Here is a 19,925-nt window from a genome sequence, read left to right as displayed (position 1 = left end):
GTCTCCATTAGAACACAAGCTACTTGCTAGCAAGGATTGTTTATTCTTTGTACTTGGATCTCCAGTACCTAGCTCACAGTAGAAACTTAATAAATGCCTGTTGATTGATTGATTGATTGGACAAGGAAAGAGTGGGTTTGGGTAGGCTTTGTGAACTTTTTTTTGTAATAACCTAAAGCTTCTTCCAAGAACAGAGGCCCATGTTTTTAACTCTCATATTCATCCTGAAGTCACATCCCTCCCATTCTCTCCCTCTCCTCCTCCGCTAATTTATGGGAGAATATGGCTGAGGATTGTATAGGACGGGCGGGTACCAATGAACTGTGCTCTGCTCCATTCAAGGGAATGCTCCCATTGATGAGATCACAGATCCATCAGTGTTGAATGCTGGAGAATTCTAAAGTGGCTAAGTCATGGACCCAGTAGGTTCCTGCAGAGCAGAAAATCTACGGGTGGGAAAGGTGGGGCAGTTGAAAGTTTGGGAGATCAGAGAAAGTTCTGTATTTCTTTGCCAGCTTGGATTCATGTGAAGGAAAAAAAGTCCTTCATCTGGAAACTGGCAAGCATCGGCACCCTCCTCTGACCCAACAGACCATGACTCCTCTCTCACCTCCTACCCCCACACCGTGATGGGGATAGGAGATGGGAATGTTGGCTAGCAGAGGCTGAGCGGGATGGGCTGGCCCATGTCCTCAGTTCTCACCGGCTATGTGTGTATGTGTGTGTGTTTGGATGGGTGGGTGGGACTGGTGTGGCGCCGCTGAGGCACGCTTGGCCGAGAGCCCAGAGTACTCTCTTGTAATCACAACATGATCTCGTGTGCGAAGCAGCAGAGCCGGCTGGGAGAGGCCGGCAGAGGCCCCAGGTCCAGTTCTCCTCTGTTGGCTCTGGCTTCCCCAGGGAGCTGCTCTAAAATCCTCTCTGTGCCCGCTGCTGCTGTTGCTGCTATGAACCCAGCTGTGAGTGGGCCCTTTGCTGTAGCCGGGGAGTGGGGCTGGGGTCTTCAGTGGGGTGGGGGAGGAGCTTGTTGGCCTGCTAAAGTGATCTCTCCCATTCCAAGTAGGGAGATTTGCTGCTGTGGGCAGACAGACAGACATAGCTGGGAGTGAGGGTGAGGTGGGAAGGAAGCTTCTGTCAGGTGGTCAGCAGTGGCTGGGGTGTACATTGAGGGTTGTGGTCTTTGGCACTAGGGAAGGTGGGAGAGCAGGGCAGGAAGAGGGAGGCTTCAACTCCTCTTCAAGGATGTTGGGAGTGGGAAAGCAATTCCTATAGAGAGAAGGGCCTACTACAGCCTCCCCACCCCCACCCTGTCTGACTGGCTGACTCAATCCTTACTGTCCAGACAGCTGGTACTAAAGGGCACCAGGGGGAAAGGGCCTATGGGATCTGCTCCTGCCAATGCCCTATTGGTCGAATTGGCAGTAGCAGAGACCTGGGGTGCAGGGGGGTTGAGCCATCTCAGGAGCCTGGCATAAGTGGAACAGTTGCTTCTTTCTCCTTGGGGTTCTGGGATTGGGATGGAAATAGCCCACCCCATCCAACCTCTTGAATCCCCTGGCTGTTTCCCAGCTACGGCAGGTTCTTGTTGCCAGAGGCAGAGCCATTTATAACTCCCCTTCCATGTTCAGCAGCCTTGCTCCCTGGAGAGCTCAGAGGGGGAAGGGCAGTGGAGGGAGCTTTAGAGGGAGGGGGAATGGGGTGGTTCCTCAGGGTTGTAAGGGGAGTTCAGAGGAGGTTGGGTAAAATCCTCACTAGGCAGCTACTGGGATTTCTCTACCCATCTGACCTCAGGAGACAACCATTCAGACATGGAGATGCTTCACCTCCCCTCCCCCTCCAAAATCCAGGCAGCCATTGCTGGACTGTGAGTGTGGTTGGGATATGCTGATGGCCCTTCCGTGGGGCCCATTACCTCAGTCACCTCTCCTGCTTCCCCTTTCTTGCTATGACCCTGTCTCTGGCCCCTCTCCTGTGGGACAGACTGGGAGATAGGCGATAGTCTTGAGCTGGGTGATAGAAGGGGAACTTAAGGCAATGGGGCACTGGCACATTCATGGTGGTTCCAGGCTGGGAAAGCTGGCAGGTGGTAGTCTAATGGGGAGAGGAGAGAAACAGCAGAGCTCAGGGACTGGCTAAGTAGGGAGCTTTCAGCCCCTGAGCTGAGCTATGGGGATTTGCAGGGGGTTGGGGTGGCTGACTCTCTGCTTCGAAAGAAAGAGCAGAAGGACGAAGAGCTGGACAGGAGAATTGTGGCACTTAGAAGGAAGAACCAAGCGTTATTGCGCAGGTACCAGGTCAGCAGGGGTCCGGGAACTGGGTGGGATGGGGTGGGGGAAGGGAGTTTAGGAAATAGAGGCTTGAGAAATTTGGGGAGGTGGATGTAGGGGATGGGAAAGACAAGGACCCAAGGGAGTGAGATGTGCAGAGGACATGAGACCAAGGTGAACCGTGAATTCAAACCTGGGGACTGCTGGCAGGTCTGTCTCATAGACTCCAGCCATCAGTCCCTCTGTCTCAGGGACTGTCTGATAGGTTCCAGACATCAGATCCTCTGTCTCAGAGACTGTCTGATAGGCTCCAGACATCAGTCCCTCTGTCTCAGGGACTGTCTGATAGGCTCCAGACACCAGTCCCTCCGTCTCAAGGACTGTATTTCTTGATCTGCCTGCCTTGGTCTCTTTATTTGCTTGTCAATGCAAATAGTCATAATCACATGTCTAGTCATAGGTTGAGGCTGGATACCTTTGTACATGCTAGCATCTCTCTCTCTATGTCTTTATACAGTCCCCAGGTTTGTGGTGGCTGGTGACTATGCCTTCTCATATCTGTCTTGAACTGTCTTGTCTTTTCCTTTTGAATCCCTAGTGTTTAGCATAGTGCTTGATACATAGTAAAGGCTTAATAAGCGCTTTTTCATTCATTCATTCCTTTGGGAGATATTGTCCCTTCAAAGAAGCTGAGGGAGGAGGGTGGAGACTGTCTTTGAGATACCCAAGAGAGCTAACTCTTGAAATATCACATAGGAGATTGAGGAAGACCGGAGGCAGGCAGAGCAGGGTGGTATGGCTGTGACTGCTCCTCGGCCACCTCGAGCAGATGGACTCACCATTACCATTACCAAGGCTCATAATGTAAGACTGGGCTGTATCTGAGAGTGGGTATGGGGGGGGGAGGCTATAGTCAGTCTATGTTCCTGTGGGTGGCTTTGTCTGATTCCTCAAAGGTCTAAGGGTAAGAAGATCTTTCTCTTACCCATCACTTGGCCTCAGGAAGTGCCCACACAATCACTTAACTTTCCCTTAATTAAATTCAAGTCAATTCTGTAAGCTTTTACTAAGTGCCTACTATGGAGGCAGCTAAGTGTCTAGGGAAACGGAACGATGGGCTTTGAATCAGGAAGGTCTCAATTCAGATGCCACTTCACATGTTTATGAGCTGTGTGACCCCTACCCAGTTAGCACCTACCTCACAGGGTTATTGTGAGAATCAGATGAATGAGTATTTGTGAAGCATTTGTCAGTGTTTGGCTCAGAGTAGGCACTTAAGAAATATTGCACCTTTTCCTCTACCCTATGTTTTCAGAACCCTTTATACCTCTGGACTGAAGACATCTCCAGAGTTTGCAGCTTCTCTCTTTCCTTGAGCCATGATGGCTAGGGGTCCCCAAAACCAGCCTACTGTCCCCTTCCCTTCTCTTTCTTCACTGCCTTCCTCCACTTTTTTTGCTGAAGGCAACCCTAACTCTTTTCCTTTGAAATCTAGGGTAGCCAGATTCAAACCTCCAGGAGTTAAAAAACCCACTTGGGAAGAGGAAGAAAAGGGAGGAATCAGGGTTAAGGGATAAAGCCTCATTGTCTCTTCTGCAAAGATTTCCCAGCTCTTGGGTGACAGGGTCACTAAGGCATTTCCCTGCCCCCTTGGGTGGCACTGGGCCTCCAGAGAGTCTAATGCTGCTGGTATGCAATCCTCATTGTGGAGCAGACTGATTTTCATGGCTCTAATAATGCTCTTTTGCTAATTTCCAGAGAGAGTCCTTACTGGCACAGGAAGGTGGGAATGGGGGTGGGAGCTGAGCAAAACCAAAGAACCCAGGCATCCCAAGTCCCAGCTCATTACTCTGCCCAAGCTCCAAAGTAGCTGTCATTCTGAATGCTGAAGGGTTAAGGAACCCATCCCCTCCAGGAGAAGCGGGTGGTGAGTGATAGGAGAATGAGCAGTCATCCCAACAGCCTGGGCCCAGGAATGAACAAGGAGAAGGAGCTTGGGGAACAGGAAGAAGAGGAAGATGAGGAGGAAGAGGAGGATCACACCTTTACCTTTCGGTTGGGGAAGCGGGTCCAGCTGGCAGTGACCATGGAGAACAAAGCCAAGGTGAGATGATGCCCTGAGGGCAGCGGGGAGGGGGAAAGGGTAAGCTGAAGGAGGATCACAGAGATAGGGACCAATCTCTGCTTACTCAGCTGCTCAGCCACAATCAGAACCCAGGTACCTAACTGCCAGCTCCCAGCTGCTGGCTAACCAATTTCTCCTGCTATGGGAGGGATGTAGTCCATTCCACTCTTTCAAGTTGAAGGCTTCTCTGTTCCCTCCTCACACTCAACACTTCCAGGGCAAGCGGATTGTATCAACCAAGGCTGGGAACCAAGGGGAAGAAGACCCTCCAAGAGGGGGCTCCAGCCTAGGAAGCCCCATGCAGATAGCAATCACAATGGACCCAGGACAAAAGGTAAGTCTCCCAGGATGTATAGGGTGCTGTCAGACTCAAGGATTCCAGAACTCCAGGGGACTGGGTGCTGCATTTAGGGGCTAGTAGGAAGGAGGGGAAAGCAAGAAAAGTTGTATGTAGTTCTAAAGAGGCATCTACCTCATCTTTGGGTGGCTCTGAGAATTTGCCTGAGGTACCCAAGACTTTTCGGCTATGGCAAGAGGAGTCATTAAGAAAGACCATGAACAATATGGCCAGGCAGAGTCTGTCATGGAGTTTGGAAACCCAACATTTGGAATGGGTTTGCACATGGAGATAGACAGGTGAAGAAGAAATTCTTGATATTCATGCTTAGCCTACTACAGATGAACGACCCAGTTCTAAGAATGACCTCTGGGTGGCAAAAACACCTTTCCTTCCCATGTCCTTCCTAGCCTTCCAAGGGAGTAATGTCATAACTCTAAATCCTTGCCCTTTATCCTACAAAGATTCTGGGAGCTCCATGTTCCAGACCTAACCTTTGCCCCCTTTCCCTCGTCCCAGGCTATGGGGTCCCAGGATTTGGGGAGGGATTATGCTCGATGGAAGCAAGAGAGGGAGCAGATTGACCTTGCGCGCCTCGCACGGCACCGCGATGCTCAGGGAGAGTGGCGTCGCCCTTGGGATATGGACAAGTCTAAGCACACGTATGTGCTGCTGCAAGAGGATGACCATGTGGTTGGGGAGGGAGCATGGGCCAAGGGCCTTGCCCAAAGGGATGGTGTGACAAATCCTCAGAGGCAAGATCCCTGGCTCTGCCTCTGGTTTCAATGCTTTTTTGGGGCTCCAGATTCTATGTCCAATGCTGCACATTTTGGGTCTCATCTTCTAGTCTCCATGTCCTTCCACTCATTTTGTCTCTCAGTTCCACTTGACTTATGGGAAAGGTACTTTGGGGTTAGTATGGGCTGAGACTGCAGAGACTGACCTTGTTGAACCACCATCTTTTCAACTGCCCAGGCACACTGGTGGAAACTTAATTCTTGTTTCTCATCAGGTTTCAGGATGCCAGTAAAGCCAGGGAACTGGGCATGCCAGCGGGTGGCAGCAGAAAGGGTAAGTAGGTCCTTCTTTGTTTTACATCCTACTTTTCCTCTTAGATTTTCTGACTTGATTTTGGGTGGAGAAACTTGAAGTGTGGGTAAGAGAAGATGCTCGGTGAGTCGTTGGGGGCAGTTCCCTCGTAGTTTAAGGAAGTTTCCTTTGTGGGTCTTAGCTTCCTCCTTTTAGTCACTGGGCCCCAGAAGAATGACATCACACCTTCCCTATCTGAACTGAATGGTACAATGGGGTAAGCACTGATCTCAGAGTCAAAAAGCATGTATTGTAATCCCAGGTCTGACATTTCCAAGCTCCGTGATGTGGACAAGACATTTAATTTCTCTGAGTTTCAGCACAGTGCCTAGAATCTACTAGATGCTTAATAAATTAACCTCCAAAAGGGGATTGATACTTGAACCACCTTTCTCAAAGGCTGTTGTGAGGAAAGTGTTTTGTCCAGCTTAAAGCATCGCATACATATACATATATACATATATGTATGTATATATAGGTATATATACATGTATATAGGTATATATATGTATATATATAATAAACATATGTGTTATTAGTACAATTATTCTTTCTTGGGATCCTCAGCCTCCAAAACCATTTCCTGTTCCATTTGTTCCCACAGGACCCAGGAATTTCCGGAAGTTCCAGTCTCGGCCATTGCCCCCTGATGAAAGGGGTAGGCAGGGTCAGAAGATTTGGGAGACAGCGGGTGGTAGAACGAAGGTCTTACATTTTCCTATTCCCTGCACAAGATACACAGAATACTAAGCCCTGGGCTGGTGGATCAGGGACCCGGACTGTGTTCTTGTGTGCTTTTCCCTCCATGAAGCCTTCCTTGATTTCTCCCAACTGAAAGTGACATCTCCCTTCTAAAGTTTTCTTAGATAATTTTTTCGGGACCTTTCTTGTGACCATATTTGATTCTGCTTTGTAGCATATTTATTTGTGGACACATCATATCCTCCCAATTTGTTGGGTTATAAGTTCTTTGATGGCAGAATTGTATCTTTTTATCTGTATCCACAGCACTTGACAGTATCTTGTACACATAATAAATGCTTGTTGAACCGAATCAAATTAATCCACATATCTTCTCTTGCAGGTGGTGGTGCTCACAGTGGGAACCTAGGTAAACCCAAGGTGGTACCAGCCATGAGCAGTAAAGCCCGTGGGAAGGACAGGCTAACTGGCCGGGCCCGCAGGTAATAGGCACCAGGGTGAGCAAAATCAGGCTTTAGGTGCCAGGTGAGTATCCCTAGCTAAGGTTGATTCCCTTCTGCCCAACTACATTCTCTTCCTCCCCTCCCCCTCTCCCCACCTGGGCCAAAGGACACCAAAGAGCTAAAGATCCAGGTGTCTGGTTTTCTTGTCGCTCTGAGGCATGGTCACTTCCTACCTGGATCTGTCCCTTGTCACAGGTGAATGAGATGCTGGGAGAGACTATGAGCAGCGAGTCCAGTACCTCTGGGAGCTCGTGGTGTAACTGCAATAGCAACATCCCTGGAGGTACCGCCTGGCTTGCCTTTCCCAGGCAGCACAGGCAGGGACATGCTAAAGTCCCCATAGGATGCAATAGTGTGGGCAGGGTGATAAACAGCAGCTGTGCATCCAGAAGTGAGCAAGCATTCAAGGAAGTGAGCGGAGGGGGGGAGGGGGATAGCTGGCAGGGGCCAAAAACAGAAGTGAGAAGGAAAAAAAAACTTTAAAATTATTTTTATTTTATTCCCAAACTGGTTGTGTGAACATTTACACCTAAGTTTCTCCCTTGAGAGATACATTAAACTGAGGAAGGGGTTCCAGGTGCAGGGGCAGAGGGAAAGGGGTGCCTACCATATGCTCTATCCTGACAGGTGGGATACGAAAGAGGGAGAAGAACAATCCTGCCCCAAGGGGGACTTAGAGAGTCAGGTGGGTGTCTGAGGGGATGCAACTGGAACAAGGAGAGAGGAGGGCCCCCGAATTCATGGACTCAGCTTGCTTGTACATTATTTTAGGGATCTCACAACATGAAGAGGTCACAGAATGAAGAGAATGCCGGGCAGAAACAGAGGAGTATGGAACACAGTGACCCATGTGGTATTCAGGAGTCTAACCTGGATGGGTACCAGAGAGAAAGAGAAGATAAGCTCAGCACTGGCAACCCAGTGTCCAGTTTAGAGCCTCGGTCTTCCCGGAAGGTTGTCCCTGTGCTCCCTTTCTTCTCCCCAGGAGATACCAACAGCCCTGTGCCCAGGGCAAGTGGGGGCAGTAAGACCACCACAGGACTTAGCCTCAAGGAGAGCAACCTTTTCTCCTTTCCTGACAGTTCAGAGCAGGCCCAGAAGCTAAATAACAATATGGCAGACCTGTGCCTCCATGAGAGCCCTGAACAGAAGACAAGGTCCCAGGAACCCACTGAGGAGGGCTCAGGCCAGTCTGGAATTCAGCGGCAGCTTGGCACAGTTAAACAGTCCATCCAGAAAAACCAACCAAAGGGAAAGAGTGACAAGCAGAGTGGTGAACAGAACTGAGAAGAACTCTAGAAGATGGTGAGTGGGCCAGCTCTTATACCAGGAAGCTTAGAAAAGAAAAGAAAGGAAGTGCTGAATCAAGAACTCTAAGCCTTCTGGGTAGCACACTGTTGGCTTCTGGTTTGCTGTGCCAGGCTGGCTAAGCAGCTTGGCAAACTAACAAAAAACACACTGGTTTGAGGGGAGGGAAGGAGTTCCCTCCCTGGATGTCACATGTACATCCGCGTGGGCACGTTTGTACATACAAGCTTATACACCTGTAGTCTTCCTGTGGCAGCCCCTCAGATTCTGAAACAGCTGGCACCATATCCCAAATCCCCCATAGTGAATCCAACAAGCCATTCCCCTCTGCATTATGAGAGCAGAAGGACCCCAGAAAGTACCTATCATCTCCTTTACCTAAGCATTACTTCTTAAAGGCTAGGATATTTCAGATTGGTCTATTGACTAGCTTCCTTCCACCAGTTTGAGGGGCCTCTGCCTTCCTGAGACAGCTCCAGTGGTAAACACTGGTGGTCATGTCCTGTACTCTTTCCAACTCGCCTGCATTATACCCCAACTCATTTAGGTGCTACCTCACTTACCATTGCTTCAGATTCCCAGAATCTTGCCATCTGCTCCCAAAGCTGTTTCAGGGAGTTAAAGGTGACTCAGCTAATGGAACAAGATAATTTTGCTAGCAGCATGGAGGGAAAAAACCTAGTCAGTTGGCATAATCTGAGAGGAACAGCAGTTTTTGAATTGATCTCTTAACTAGAGGACATTCTATAGAGCTAGAACTAGAGTGGAGAAAAGGATTCACAGGGTTAACTATTGAACCACTCCTTCTGTCTTTCAGAGTCAAGAGAGAAAAGCAGGAATTCCTTTGGGCATCGCTACCTATGGTTAACTCCTTTGAGTACCTAGTATTATCCTTCCCTCGTGAATCTCATTTCCTGGATCTCATCATTTAGGGCCCCAGATTTCATCATGTATTTCCCTTTGCCAACTTTTTCCTCCTGAGTATCTCCCATTGCTTTCCATCTTAGACTTTTCTATCCTAGCAATGCTTTTTACCTGCCAGAGGAGGTTTATCCCTTTGCCAGAAAAATGCACCTTGGACAAGAAGATGTGTGGAGGATGAGGAATGAAAGGAAACTCATGATCCTGGCTGGTCACTTGGGTTGCTGGATATGCTGCAGAATGCTGAGGGATCTTGGACTTTCTCCCTTCTCCCTTTCAGGGTGTGGAAAATCAGTTTCCTGAAATGAAATGCTGCCTTTAAAAGAGGTCTGAGTGGTGAGACTGTGCTGTGTTCTTAGAGTAGATGGTGAGGAAAGGATGAAAAAAAAGATTAGAACTCTGGGTTTGGTGTGAGGGTAGAGTAAGAAAATCATTTCAAGGCTTGAGGATATTTCTGCTCATGTGGAAGTAGAGTCCCTGAGGGACACAGTTTTGGACTCTAGGATATGATGGAAAACCCAGTTCCCCATTGGGTACACTATTAGACCCTTATCTTCTAGCTAGACATACATAATTCCCTTTAGTTGGTATAAAGCATTGGAATTCCTCTTCTCCAAAGAAAATATTGATTTGGAGGGAAGCCTGGCCTTGAATTCTAATGACCTCTAACTACACCTACCCCCCAAGAAACAGATGATTATCCAGATGTGGTGCCTTCTTCATTGAAATTTGCGTGATTGTATTTGCACGTGTGATAGTATGGGATGGGGGATTGTAGGAATAAGGAACTGTGAGCAATGATTTCAGTTTTCTAGTGGGTTCCTGAGCTGGAGGGATCCAGGGTGGGATGGCAGTAAAGAGGTGACATTTCACTTGATGAGAGACAGAAATCTCAAAAAGATGTCAGGAGAAACAATGCCACAGATTCAGGTTTTAACCCACATCAGAAGCTGAAGAGAATGGTGAGTAGCCATGGAAGGAACATACAATATCTCCACTGAAGAGAAATTTGTAATCGAAGATAAATAAAATTAAGCATTCCTGATCAAATGTGAACTTTTTTCTGTGATATGGTATAAAATGGGGCGTGTAGCTCTCCCCTGCTGTTCTCCCACTATGTGCTAGTTTGGGTTAGGCCATCTCCAAAAAACCAAAAACTATCATACTTCTCTAAACACACACATACACACACAGCACTGGAGTAGGTGATGGGTAGCTGGGCTGCACCCACTTTGGATCCTCTTCTCCTGTGCCCTGCCTACTCTGACTCTGCTAACCTGAAGACCTCCAACCTGGGTTAACCTTCACCCCTTTACCCCAAAAGATAAGAATTTATTTCCATAGATCTGAAGGAATACAATATTCTTGATACATCTCTTAGAAATATTAGCCTGGCCTCTGGTCTGTGATTTGGAGGGACAATAGACTGTAAAAGAAGCAATCTTTGTGAAAGTATGGGAGCAATCTGGGACTATGTCTGGAGCTGTTAAGGGAGTGAGCTGGATTGGATCAAGTAATCAAAAACAGAGCAGAGAGAAGGTCTGAGGATAGAGTTGTTCTGGGGCCCATTTTAGCTCAAGGGAAAGGCATACTATGAAATTTTAAAGAGAAGCATTTTTATATAATCCTGACATTTTCACTATCCAGTCTGGGCCCAATATAGCCAAGCTCCAAACTTTTTTTTTTTTATTAAAAAGTACTGCAGGGTCACAGAAACAAGGTAGATTCAGGTTTCCCAGGGCATTCCAGCGATAATCAAAGCTCTTCTCAGAAGGATAACTGGTTTTCTTAGGACGCCTTGATTCCTCTTATCCATCAATTCTGTCACAAAGGTTTGGGGGCCATTTCTCCATTTGACTTCACACTCTGGTTTCTATTTAAGTCTTTGGCTTGGGCCTGAGCTGTCCCTTATCCCTGTACTGTCTCTCCTCTGTTTACATCGCTAACATTCTTGTCAGCTGCTGCTGAGCTGCTCCCAAACCACAATCCTTGTTTCTTTAATGTTCTCCCCAGTGGGTAACTCTGTTTTTGGAGTTTGCCTTTGAACTCTCCTTCCCCAAGTTCAAACTTTGTCAACCATGGGACACTGGGGCAATATTTCCCTGTAGACTCCAGAGAAGTCCTACATAGGTATAAGGGAGTCAGGAGTTACAGGAAAGGTTATGGTTGTTGTTGGGTTTTTTTTTTTTTTAAAGCTAGAATTTCAGAAGGTCCCTCTGCCATTTTATCTTAAAACTGGCCTCAGGAAGTGGGAGAAGGGCTGAAATACAACACTGGACAGGCATAAGGAGACAATCACTAAGACTCATACACATCCAGGCCTTTCTTGAATTCTTGCTGCTATGGGTTAGGGGAAGGGAGGGACAGAAGATGATAAAGACCCAATTTCCCTTTTGTGTCCAGCTGAGTCATTTATATCTCTGTGTATTCCCCCTAGGTCAGCACCACTTCCGGAGCCACAAAGGTTATCAGGGTTTAGGGTAGGAAGCTCACACAGAGCAGTAAGAACCCTTAAGGGCTGAGAGTGGGAGGATCTCGAGGCTATGGTAGCCCTGCAGAGGAGTTAGTGCTACTTTCTCCTAGACAAGTCTGCAGGAGCTCAGACGTCAAGGCCACTTATTATCCATCCACTTGATGCCAGGTCTGGCACCAGTAGGAATGGTATGTGACATCCGCTGCTCCTTTTATGGATTAGCTTGGGAAACAGCAGGCTGCAGGCCAGGGGGTGAAGCAAAACACATCAGGACCTTTATAGGAGACAAAAGGGAAAGTTGGTTCAGAAATCTCCTCCCCAATAAGATCCTCCCAAAAAATCAAGCCTTTTACAATTATCAAAGAAATAAGGAACATCACTGGCATTTCCCCCTTTCTTTTGTATTCCTGGAAGACTTTTCCATTCTGCCTTCTCTTAAACCCTAACCCCCTGCACCACACTATAACAATCGTTCTCTTCCTGTTACTTAAAGATGGGAAGCTGGTTGTCACTGGAAATTTTCTGGGTCAAAACCAAAGAGCTTCTCCTTAATGCCGTCCTTGGCCTACAGTGACAAAGGAAAAGGGTAGGCCAGGTAGCTTTCTACCTTTTATAATAATATCGTAGTTATACTTCCCTTTCCTTTACATCCAGCCTCCTTGAATATAACTTCTGCCCCAGGGATAAATACTGTGTCAGAGAAATATCACCTCATATCTATAAGGCATCTTTGTTCCCAAGAGCTAAAAGCATGTTCTCATCTCACAGCTTCTGATAAATTCCCATTTAGTGATAAGAAAAGAGAGAAGCAAAAAGTGACTTAACTAAGGTCATAGAATCATTGACAGAATAAGTATTAGTGCCTAAATTCCCAGGGTTCTTATGCTTCATTGCCCCACCCCTTCCAATAATACTTTCATTTTTATACCACTTCATTTACAAAGGACTTTCAGACATATTATTTCATTTAATCCTTCAAAATGGGAATCACATATTATCCCCATTTTACAAGTGTGGAAACAGAAAAATGAATTGATTTGGCCGGTCACGAAGATGCTAAGTGGGAGAGCTAGTTCAGCGTTCCTACTATACTATTATTGCAACATCTATAACCTGTCTTATACATAGTAGGCACTTAAAAAATGCTTTCTGGATGGTATTACCTAAGTCAACAGCAGAAGAGCTTAGTGGGCATGCCTGCTATAGAACTCACTTACCAAGGACAAGTTGAGGGAGTACCTTATCTTAAGGGGCAAGTCATATAAAATATAAAAGCTCAAACCATCAATACAGCAAAGTGAGAAGCAAAGTAGAAATGGAAACTGCACTAATCAACACAATTTCTTTACCTGAGTTGATTTCTGAGTTGATTCAGAGGGTTTGTGAAGACTGAATGAACAAAGTCTCCTAGAATGAAGCCTCCTACCTGTGGTGTGAATTAGGCATTATTTTACCTAGCACTTAGCAATGTACCTATCCATGAAACAGAGTTAATGGAAGTCTTCCTAATAAGTCTTAGCTACACAGGCCATATGTAGATCAGTTTATAGTTAGCTATTTGAAACAACTAATCATGTGTCACAGATGCTTTTGTGAGGGATATGTGCACGTGCTTGCACAAGCACATGTGTGTGTAACGGGAGGATAGTAAGGGTATTGATTTAGCAGGAAGCTTCCTTCCTAACGAGTAAGTTCTGCTTGTTATTTAGCTCTCAGGCAAGTACGAATGCAAGCAGGAGTCACAGAAAATACAAAAACTAAGTACAGTCAGCAGAATTTCCCACTAGTTACCAGGAAGGTCAGAATCGTCATGGGGTATATAGAGTGGAATTGTGGTTTTGGACTCATGCTGCTGATAGCTCCTTAGCGATGATGACTTAGCTGTTCCCACTTGTTCCATTATGTCCAATATGAGATCTAGCTGTTTCTGTACTTGGAGTGGAGGTGACTATTAGGAATAGGGACATGTGACCAAAGGGAACCCTATTTTTTACCTACTGGCTGGAACAAAAGCATTGCACCAGTGACAACAGCAAACTAGGGGCTGTGTCAGCAAACGAAACAGATGTAACTGAAAAACTGCAGAGGGAGCAGGTATTTTTAATATACCAACAAGCAAACAGAGGCCTGGGCAAAGAGGGCAATGGATCCAGCTTTATAAAGTGACGCATATGGAATGGGAACAGCTGTGGAATTTTAGGATTAGAGGGATCTTAAAAATTACCTCATCCACCTATCTCGTTATTATAGTTAAGTAAAAAAAAGAAAAGCAGGGAAACATTTATTATATGCTTATTATGTATCTTGCATGGAAAAGAAACTAAGGAGAGCTAGAGGGTTTAAGTGACTTGCCTGAGATCACACAGTTAATAGAAAAGCTATAACTAAAACCTAGGCCACTTAGCTTCCAGTCTGATGCTCTCACTATTATACCACATACCTTTCCCCTACTTAGCACAGTAATGGAGTTGTTCGAAATGAGATGAGCATATTCCGAGAGAAAACCAAAAAAAAAATAACCAGAAATTGAGTAGATGCAATCCAAACTGTCCTCCTGGGAAATTTAAAAATCTGTCCCTTTTAAGACTATGGCAAGTTCATTTAATATTCATGGTAATTTTGTATTTCTACAACATAACAATATATAGGAATTCCTATGTGCTGCCTGAGCAAAACCAGAGGGCTATTTGAAGTGTCTTGGTTCCTCTTGTCCAGAAAAATGTCAAGTACAACTACATGCCCTAGATGTTAAAATAAATTAGGAAGTTCTGGGCTTGGAAAAGGAAATCAATATGCCCTCAATAACTTATTCTCACAAATCACAGGAAGTGTTATTCACACCCACAAAGTCAGTTACATTTTACCAAATGTAACAGAGCTGTTGTAGCAGCCAATATGATAGGTATGGCTGTGATTCTTTTGTCATAGAGTAGTAAATTTAGAAACACCTCTACTTGGAGGGGGTGGGGAAAGCATTAATTCTAAGAAGCTTCAGTAGTTTCAAAATTCAGCTTCTGTCCTTTTAGTTTCTCTAGAGAAAACAAATCACTTCTCTTAGTTCTGCTTGAGATTTCAAAATACGGTGAGTGAAATAACTACTTAAGTGAACTGCCCACTATTTGAGAATTTGCTGGTGGAAACAGAAAAACAATTTTTAAAAAACTAGGTGGAAAAGTTTCCAGAGGAGTAGCTTTACAGTATACTCTTTGGATTTTTAAGAAGAAAGGCATTATGCCACAGCAGTGCTCTGTAAACCCTTCAGAGAAATACTTTTCTCTACTTCAGTATCAATAAAGAAAAATTTTCAGAACAGAAACTCACAGCCTTAGCTGCTCAGGGAAATCTCTGACCAAAATCTCACTTAAAAAATGATTTCTTGAACGTCTAAGAAAAAGGCACAGCAATAACTTAGCATGCGTGCACACAGACACACAGACACACACAAAATGGTTCCAGTTTTTTAGGTACAAAATACACTCAAAAAGAAAGCCAACTTCTTGGCTTAAACCTTAAACCTGCTGGCTTGAAAGTTAATGGGCATTTCTGCAACTTGGATTTCAACCCCTGAAAATAAGCTATTTCCATTCAATACTCCCCAGCCAATTGGGCCCTGTCTTGGTGGAATAACTCCCTTCTAATTAGACAGCAGGGGCCTGCATAACGCACAGCACAGACTGCTGTCATATGCCACTATGTGTGAAGCTGTGTGCAGCTGTAGAAGCAACATGTAACTATCGAGAGAGAGAGAGAGAGAGAGAGAGAGAGAGAGAGAGAGAGAGAGAGAGAGAGAGAGGGAGGGAGGGAGGGAGGGAGGGAGGGAGGGGGGGGAGAGGGAGAGGGAGAGGGAGAGGGAGAGGGAGAGGGAGAGGGGGAGAGGGAGAGGGAGAGAAGGGGCGACTGAAAGAACTATGTAACTCTTTCACTCCTCCTTTGCTCAGCCTTACTCAGCCCTCTAACAAAATGCTATTGTGTGGGTTGAAGAGGGAAATAAAAGCAGGGCGGACCTTTTCCAAGCCACCCCGCAGACTACAAGGTGATGTCAAAGCCCAGCAGCTGCCCCCCAGCAGCTCTTGTAAAGCACTGGCCTCAGGGGGCCCCTCTAACATTGGCTCCTAGCTCCAAATTTGTGCTGGGCAGCATTTTGCTAACAATGGGTTGATTTGAATTGCTTCCCCTATACTTTGCTTCATGCCTAATCCCTTATGTTTGTACCTTTCTACCCTGCCTTTCAAAAACTGCCTTTTAAGGTTCATGAAGTTGGCACTCCGAAATGAACAGAACTGAAGAACATTGTACACAGTAACAGCCACACTGTGCGATGACTGACTTTGATAGACTTAGATCTTCTCAGCAATGTAAGGATCTAAGACAATTCCAAACGACTCACGATGGAAAACGCTGCCACATCCAGAGAAAGAACTTTGGAGTCTGCACGCAGACGGAAGCACACTGCTCTGCTTTCCTTTGCTGTTTTGTTTTGTTTCTTCTTTCTTGTGGTTCCTCTCATTAGCTCCAATTCTTCTTTACATAATGACTAATGTGAAAATGTTTAATATACATGCATATGTAGAGCCTGTATCAGACTGTACACTGTCTTGGGGAGGGGGGAGGAGAAGGGGGAAAAAATTGAAAATTCAAAATCTTATGGACGTGAAGGTTGAAAACTAAAAATAAATAATTATGTTGTTAAAAAAATAAATTGGCACTCCCCTTCCCTTGTTGGCATGTTTCCCTTCCTCCCTTCACCCCTTGAAGCTAAAGCCATAAAGTGGCACCTTACCAAACCCAGGGCCAGGACTGCCCTGCATAGTCATTTGGTTTCTAAGTCCACAACATTGGAACCTCTTGAGAAAAACATTAGAAATAGGGCTTTAAAAAGAGAAAAGCAAGCATGGTATAAGGAGAATTACGGTCTTACTTCAACTACCAGCTTGTGAAGCATACTCTCATCTCTCAACTTCCTCATTAAAACATAGCAGTTACTACTGAGAGCTGCCACGGAAGCCTGGGCACCTTGGCTGAGTTAGGACAGCAGAAGACACTTGTTTGTTGGGGATGTGCAACTAACTCCTAAGGTTTTAAGATGGCATCACGTTGAAACAAAATTATTTCTCCCTTTATTAACCAACCTAGCCAGAGCCCTCAGATTACCACTCCCCCCACAAAAATTCTTTCAAAACTATTCTGTACTTGTTTACTTCATCTGAAGATACCCTTCTCCTGGTCCCCACCCCTTTCTCTCCAAGTTATATGACAAAATAAATTTAATAACATTCTTACAGAGGTTTAGGCAGAGTTCTTAGAATGTATTTTTGTTCACCTGAAAAATAAAACTTTTAAAAAATATACAGGACTTTTGAATACAGGTATATTTTAAATGGCTGAATTATAAATAAGGTCTCTGAGCATGTTCACACCTAGAGCTGGATCTATTGTCCCATTTCCAGTGAAGGCTTTAGAGAGTTAGTGGGGCAGCAGCTGGACATTAGAATGGTCTCGCTAGATTCTTTGATCCCAAGTTGGATTTAGACAGTTCCGGAATGCTGGGGAGTTCCAGATGGTCTCTTGTTCAAAAGGTCTTGAGACAACAGATAAACTTACAAATTATTAAAATGTAGGACTAAAAATTCACACAGTAAATATAAATTGCAGGCTATTATTGAAGTAATAAAGGTGATTATTTCATGGTGTATTTTTTCCCCTCCACCATTCTCCCTACAGGAAAATAAAAGGCCCCATTGACTTCCTAATGACCGAAGCCAGTAGCTAAGAAATCCTTCTCCAGCCAGCACTCCTCAGAGTGCTACGGGCCTGTTCTTAGGCTATGACAGCTCGGATGCTATTATATTGGCCCACACAGGACAATGGCTTAAAGCATAGCTGCTGTCTGGTAAACTTGAATCGCAGCTGGCTAAAGACTAGGTCAGAAAACAGCAGAGATGAACCATTTTAGGACACACAGGTGGAAAAGTTTTTTTGCTTTTTTTTCTTAAAGTGCCATATTTTCCCAAAAAGGAAATACTAAGGGGTTTGCTCTCCTGTCACTGCACTGCAAGTGTTTGGCTATAGCTAATGGCAGAGGGAAATGGAATCCAAATAGAAAGAAAGACTCCTGCTCCTTCTAAGCCATGTCATTTCCTTTTGTTTCTTAACCCCACAATAAAAAATATATGCTGCATAATAGAGACTTTTATCAGGAGAGAGAAAAACACATCAATTTACCTTTCATATGATTTTTTTCTGTTTGCTGGCTATCAAAAGCTATTTGTGCCTAAACACAATTACAAGTTTGAAGCCCACCTCCGCAACCCTTCTGATTCTGTGGTACAGCTCCTAAACCAGAGAACTGGTGACAAGGTTCTTATTTCACCAGAACAGATTTAGTCCCTAGGAGAGGGTTAGGCTTTCGCTACAGGATCAAGAGGGAGGAAAGTCTAGGCTTGATAAGAGTGTGATTACTGGAATAATGCCAAGACTTTGAAGGGCAGCAAAAAGGCAGAAAAATTCTTGCCAGGCACTCTATTTGCTCACTTTTCCCCAACCGAGCCCTGTGATGGGAAGGTTAAGAATAAAGCATTGAGAGGCCCGGCTTTCCCTTCCTTCTATCCTGGCTCCAGTCCAGATAATTGGAGATGCAACAGGAAGCCTCTTGGGAGCGTGGGGGTGTCATTGCCTTTCCCACTCTCCCAAAAAACTGCTTCCCCTCCTCCTGAGGTTTTGTCACTGTCATGTCAACAAGTCTAAAAACTAACCCAACAACAACTGTTATTGGTTTAAGGATGTCACAAATCCATCTACCTTCATGTAACTGGAGGAGGATGGAAGGGGGGGGGCGGGTGATGAACAAACCGATTTCGTGCCCTCCTGCCTGGCTGCACCTGGGGGGCAGCATTTTTCTGGGCGATAGCCCTTGCTTGACACACCAATCAGTAGCTGTCCAGGGTGTGGGTGGCTATATATGTAGTTCTATGTATTATAGCTTCTAAGTGCATATGTCAACAACTATATACACGAATCTATAAATGAAATGCATCTAGGCTGACACCTGAGCTCCACTGCTGGGGCTCCCCACTTTGGGGAGAGCTTCAGCTTTTTCAGATGAGCCCTCCAGCTCCCTCCAAGCCCTGAGTAAGGGGGGGTTGGAATGGGAAAGCCCGGGACGCCCCTTCCCCCGTAAGGATCCTCAAGAGGGGGCCAAGGAGGGGTCGGGGCTGGGAATCTCCCCACCCCCCAGCCCAGCCATCCTCCTGGCTCCGGCCCTGGTGCATCACGGTCCTCCGGGGACGCCTCCGAAAGCCAGCGGCGAATCTCGGTCCCTGTCTCCGGCGCGGATCGGGCCGGGGCCGCCGGCTGCCGCGGCTGGGGCGCTCCCCCGCCGCCGCTCGCTGCCCCGCGCCGGCGGCCGCACAGTCCTGCCCCCCTGGGGGTGGGGAGGGCCAGGGACGGACTCCCAGCCGCCCCCCGCTCCCCATCCCGAGCGGCTTCAGCGACTCCCGGGGGCCGCCGCCGGCGCTTCGTCCTCCGGCTCCCGCCGCCGCTGCTCCCCGGGGCGGCCGCCCGGCCGGGCCGAGGTCCCCGAGCTCTGCAGCGGGGGCGCGTCCTGCGGCGCCTCGCTCCTCGGAGAGGCCGTGGCGTTGGGGGTCCCGGCCGGCGCCGTGGCCGTGGCGTTGGGGGGCCCGGGGGGCGGGCCGCCGGGGCCCCCCGAGGAGCCGGCCCCCACCGGCTGCCAGATGAGGCTGTAGTAGACGGCCAGCACGATGGCGGCCAGCGACACGGACAGCACGTAGGCGAACACGGTGGCGAGCCGGACCCACTTCTTGTTGGTCTTGGCCGCCATCTTCGCCTTCTTGTCCCCGGTGTAGGTGGCCGGCTTGCCCCGCTCGGCCGGGGCCGAGTCGCGCTCCTTCATGGGGGGGCCCCGGCCTTTGCCCCGGTGCTCCACGGCCCCGGCTGCTGGGGCCCCGGAGGGCTGGGGGGGCTGGGCTGCTCCGGGGGGCGGCCTGGCGCCCTCACGACCCCGCGGGCTCCTGGCTCCGGCCGCCGCCGGCCCCCGCCACCTCGCCGCCGGGGCCTGAGCTCGTCACCGCCGCCAGCGCCGCCGCCGCTGCCGCTGTCCCGCCAGCCGTCCGGCCCCTGCCCGCGCCGGCCGGCTCAAGGTCCCCATCCGCCGCCGCCGCCGCCCGCAGCCAGCCCGCCGGGC

General features: G+C 47.4%; 2 protein-coding genes and 1 long non-coding RNA gene across 7 annotated transcripts; 1 reads left to right on the top strand and 2 right to left on the bottom strand.

Annotated features, from left to right (window-relative positions):
- Window positions 1–404: 404 nt before the first annotated feature.
- CCDC9B (coiled-coil domain containing 9B) lies at window positions 405–9,578 on the top strand. Of its 5 annotated transcripts, none has more exons than XM_072624318.1 (12): window positions 405–959; window positions 2,181–2,294; window positions 3,024–3,131; window positions 4,186–4,371; window positions 4,610–4,726; window positions 5,249–5,391; window positions 5,742–5,800; window positions 6,423–6,476; window positions 6,903–7,002; window positions 7,651–7,708; window positions 7,795–8,328; window positions 9,149–9,578. In XM_072624318.1, the coding sequence occupies exons 1-11, from the start codon at window positions 810–812 to the stop codon at window positions 8,308–8,310; spliced, it is 1,605 nt and encodes a 534-aa protein (XP_072480419.1). In that variant the 5' UTR covers window positions 405–809; the 3' UTR covers window positions 8,311–8,328; window positions 9,149–9,578. The 5 variants fall into 5 exon arrangements, with proteins under 5 accessions (XP_072480419.1, XP_072480418.1, XP_072480417.1 ...); XM_072624317.1 differs by having other exon boundaries at window positions 4,183–4,371; XM_072624316.1 differs by lacking the exon at window positions 405–959 and adding an exon at window positions 1,679–1,864.
- Window positions 9,579–10,912: 1,334 nt separating this feature from the next.
- LOC140514208 (uncharacterized) lies at window positions 10,913–18,816 on the bottom strand. The gene is made up of 3 exons (XR_011970472.1): window positions 16,506–18,816; window positions 16,113–16,259; window positions 10,913–11,999 (listed from the first exon to the last, which is right to left on the bottom strand). It is a non-coding gene; the product is annotated as an uncharacterized lncRNA (long non-coding RNA).
- A 275-nt stretch (window positions 18,817–19,091) lies between these two features.
- On the bottom strand, window positions 19,092–19,925 carry INAFM2 (InaF motif containing 2). Its single transcript, XM_072624320.1, has one exon. It carries the CDS (start codon window positions 19,632–19,634, stop codon window positions 19,209–19,211), a length of 426 nt encoding a protein of 141 aa, XP_072480421.1. The 5' UTR covers window positions 19,635–19,925; the 3' UTR covers window positions 19,092–19,208.

This window comes from Notamacropus eugenii, chromosome 7, assembly GCF_028372415.1.
Source record: "Notamacropus eugenii isolate mMacEug1 chromosome 7, mMacEug1.pri_v2, whole genome shotgun sequence".
Lineage (NCBI taxonomy): Eukaryota > Metazoa > Chordata > Mammalia > Diprotodontia > Macropodidae > Notamacropus > Notamacropus eugenii.
The sequence above is the reverse complement of the archived record's forward strand: the minus strand, read 5'-3'. Positions and strand labels throughout refer to the sequence as shown.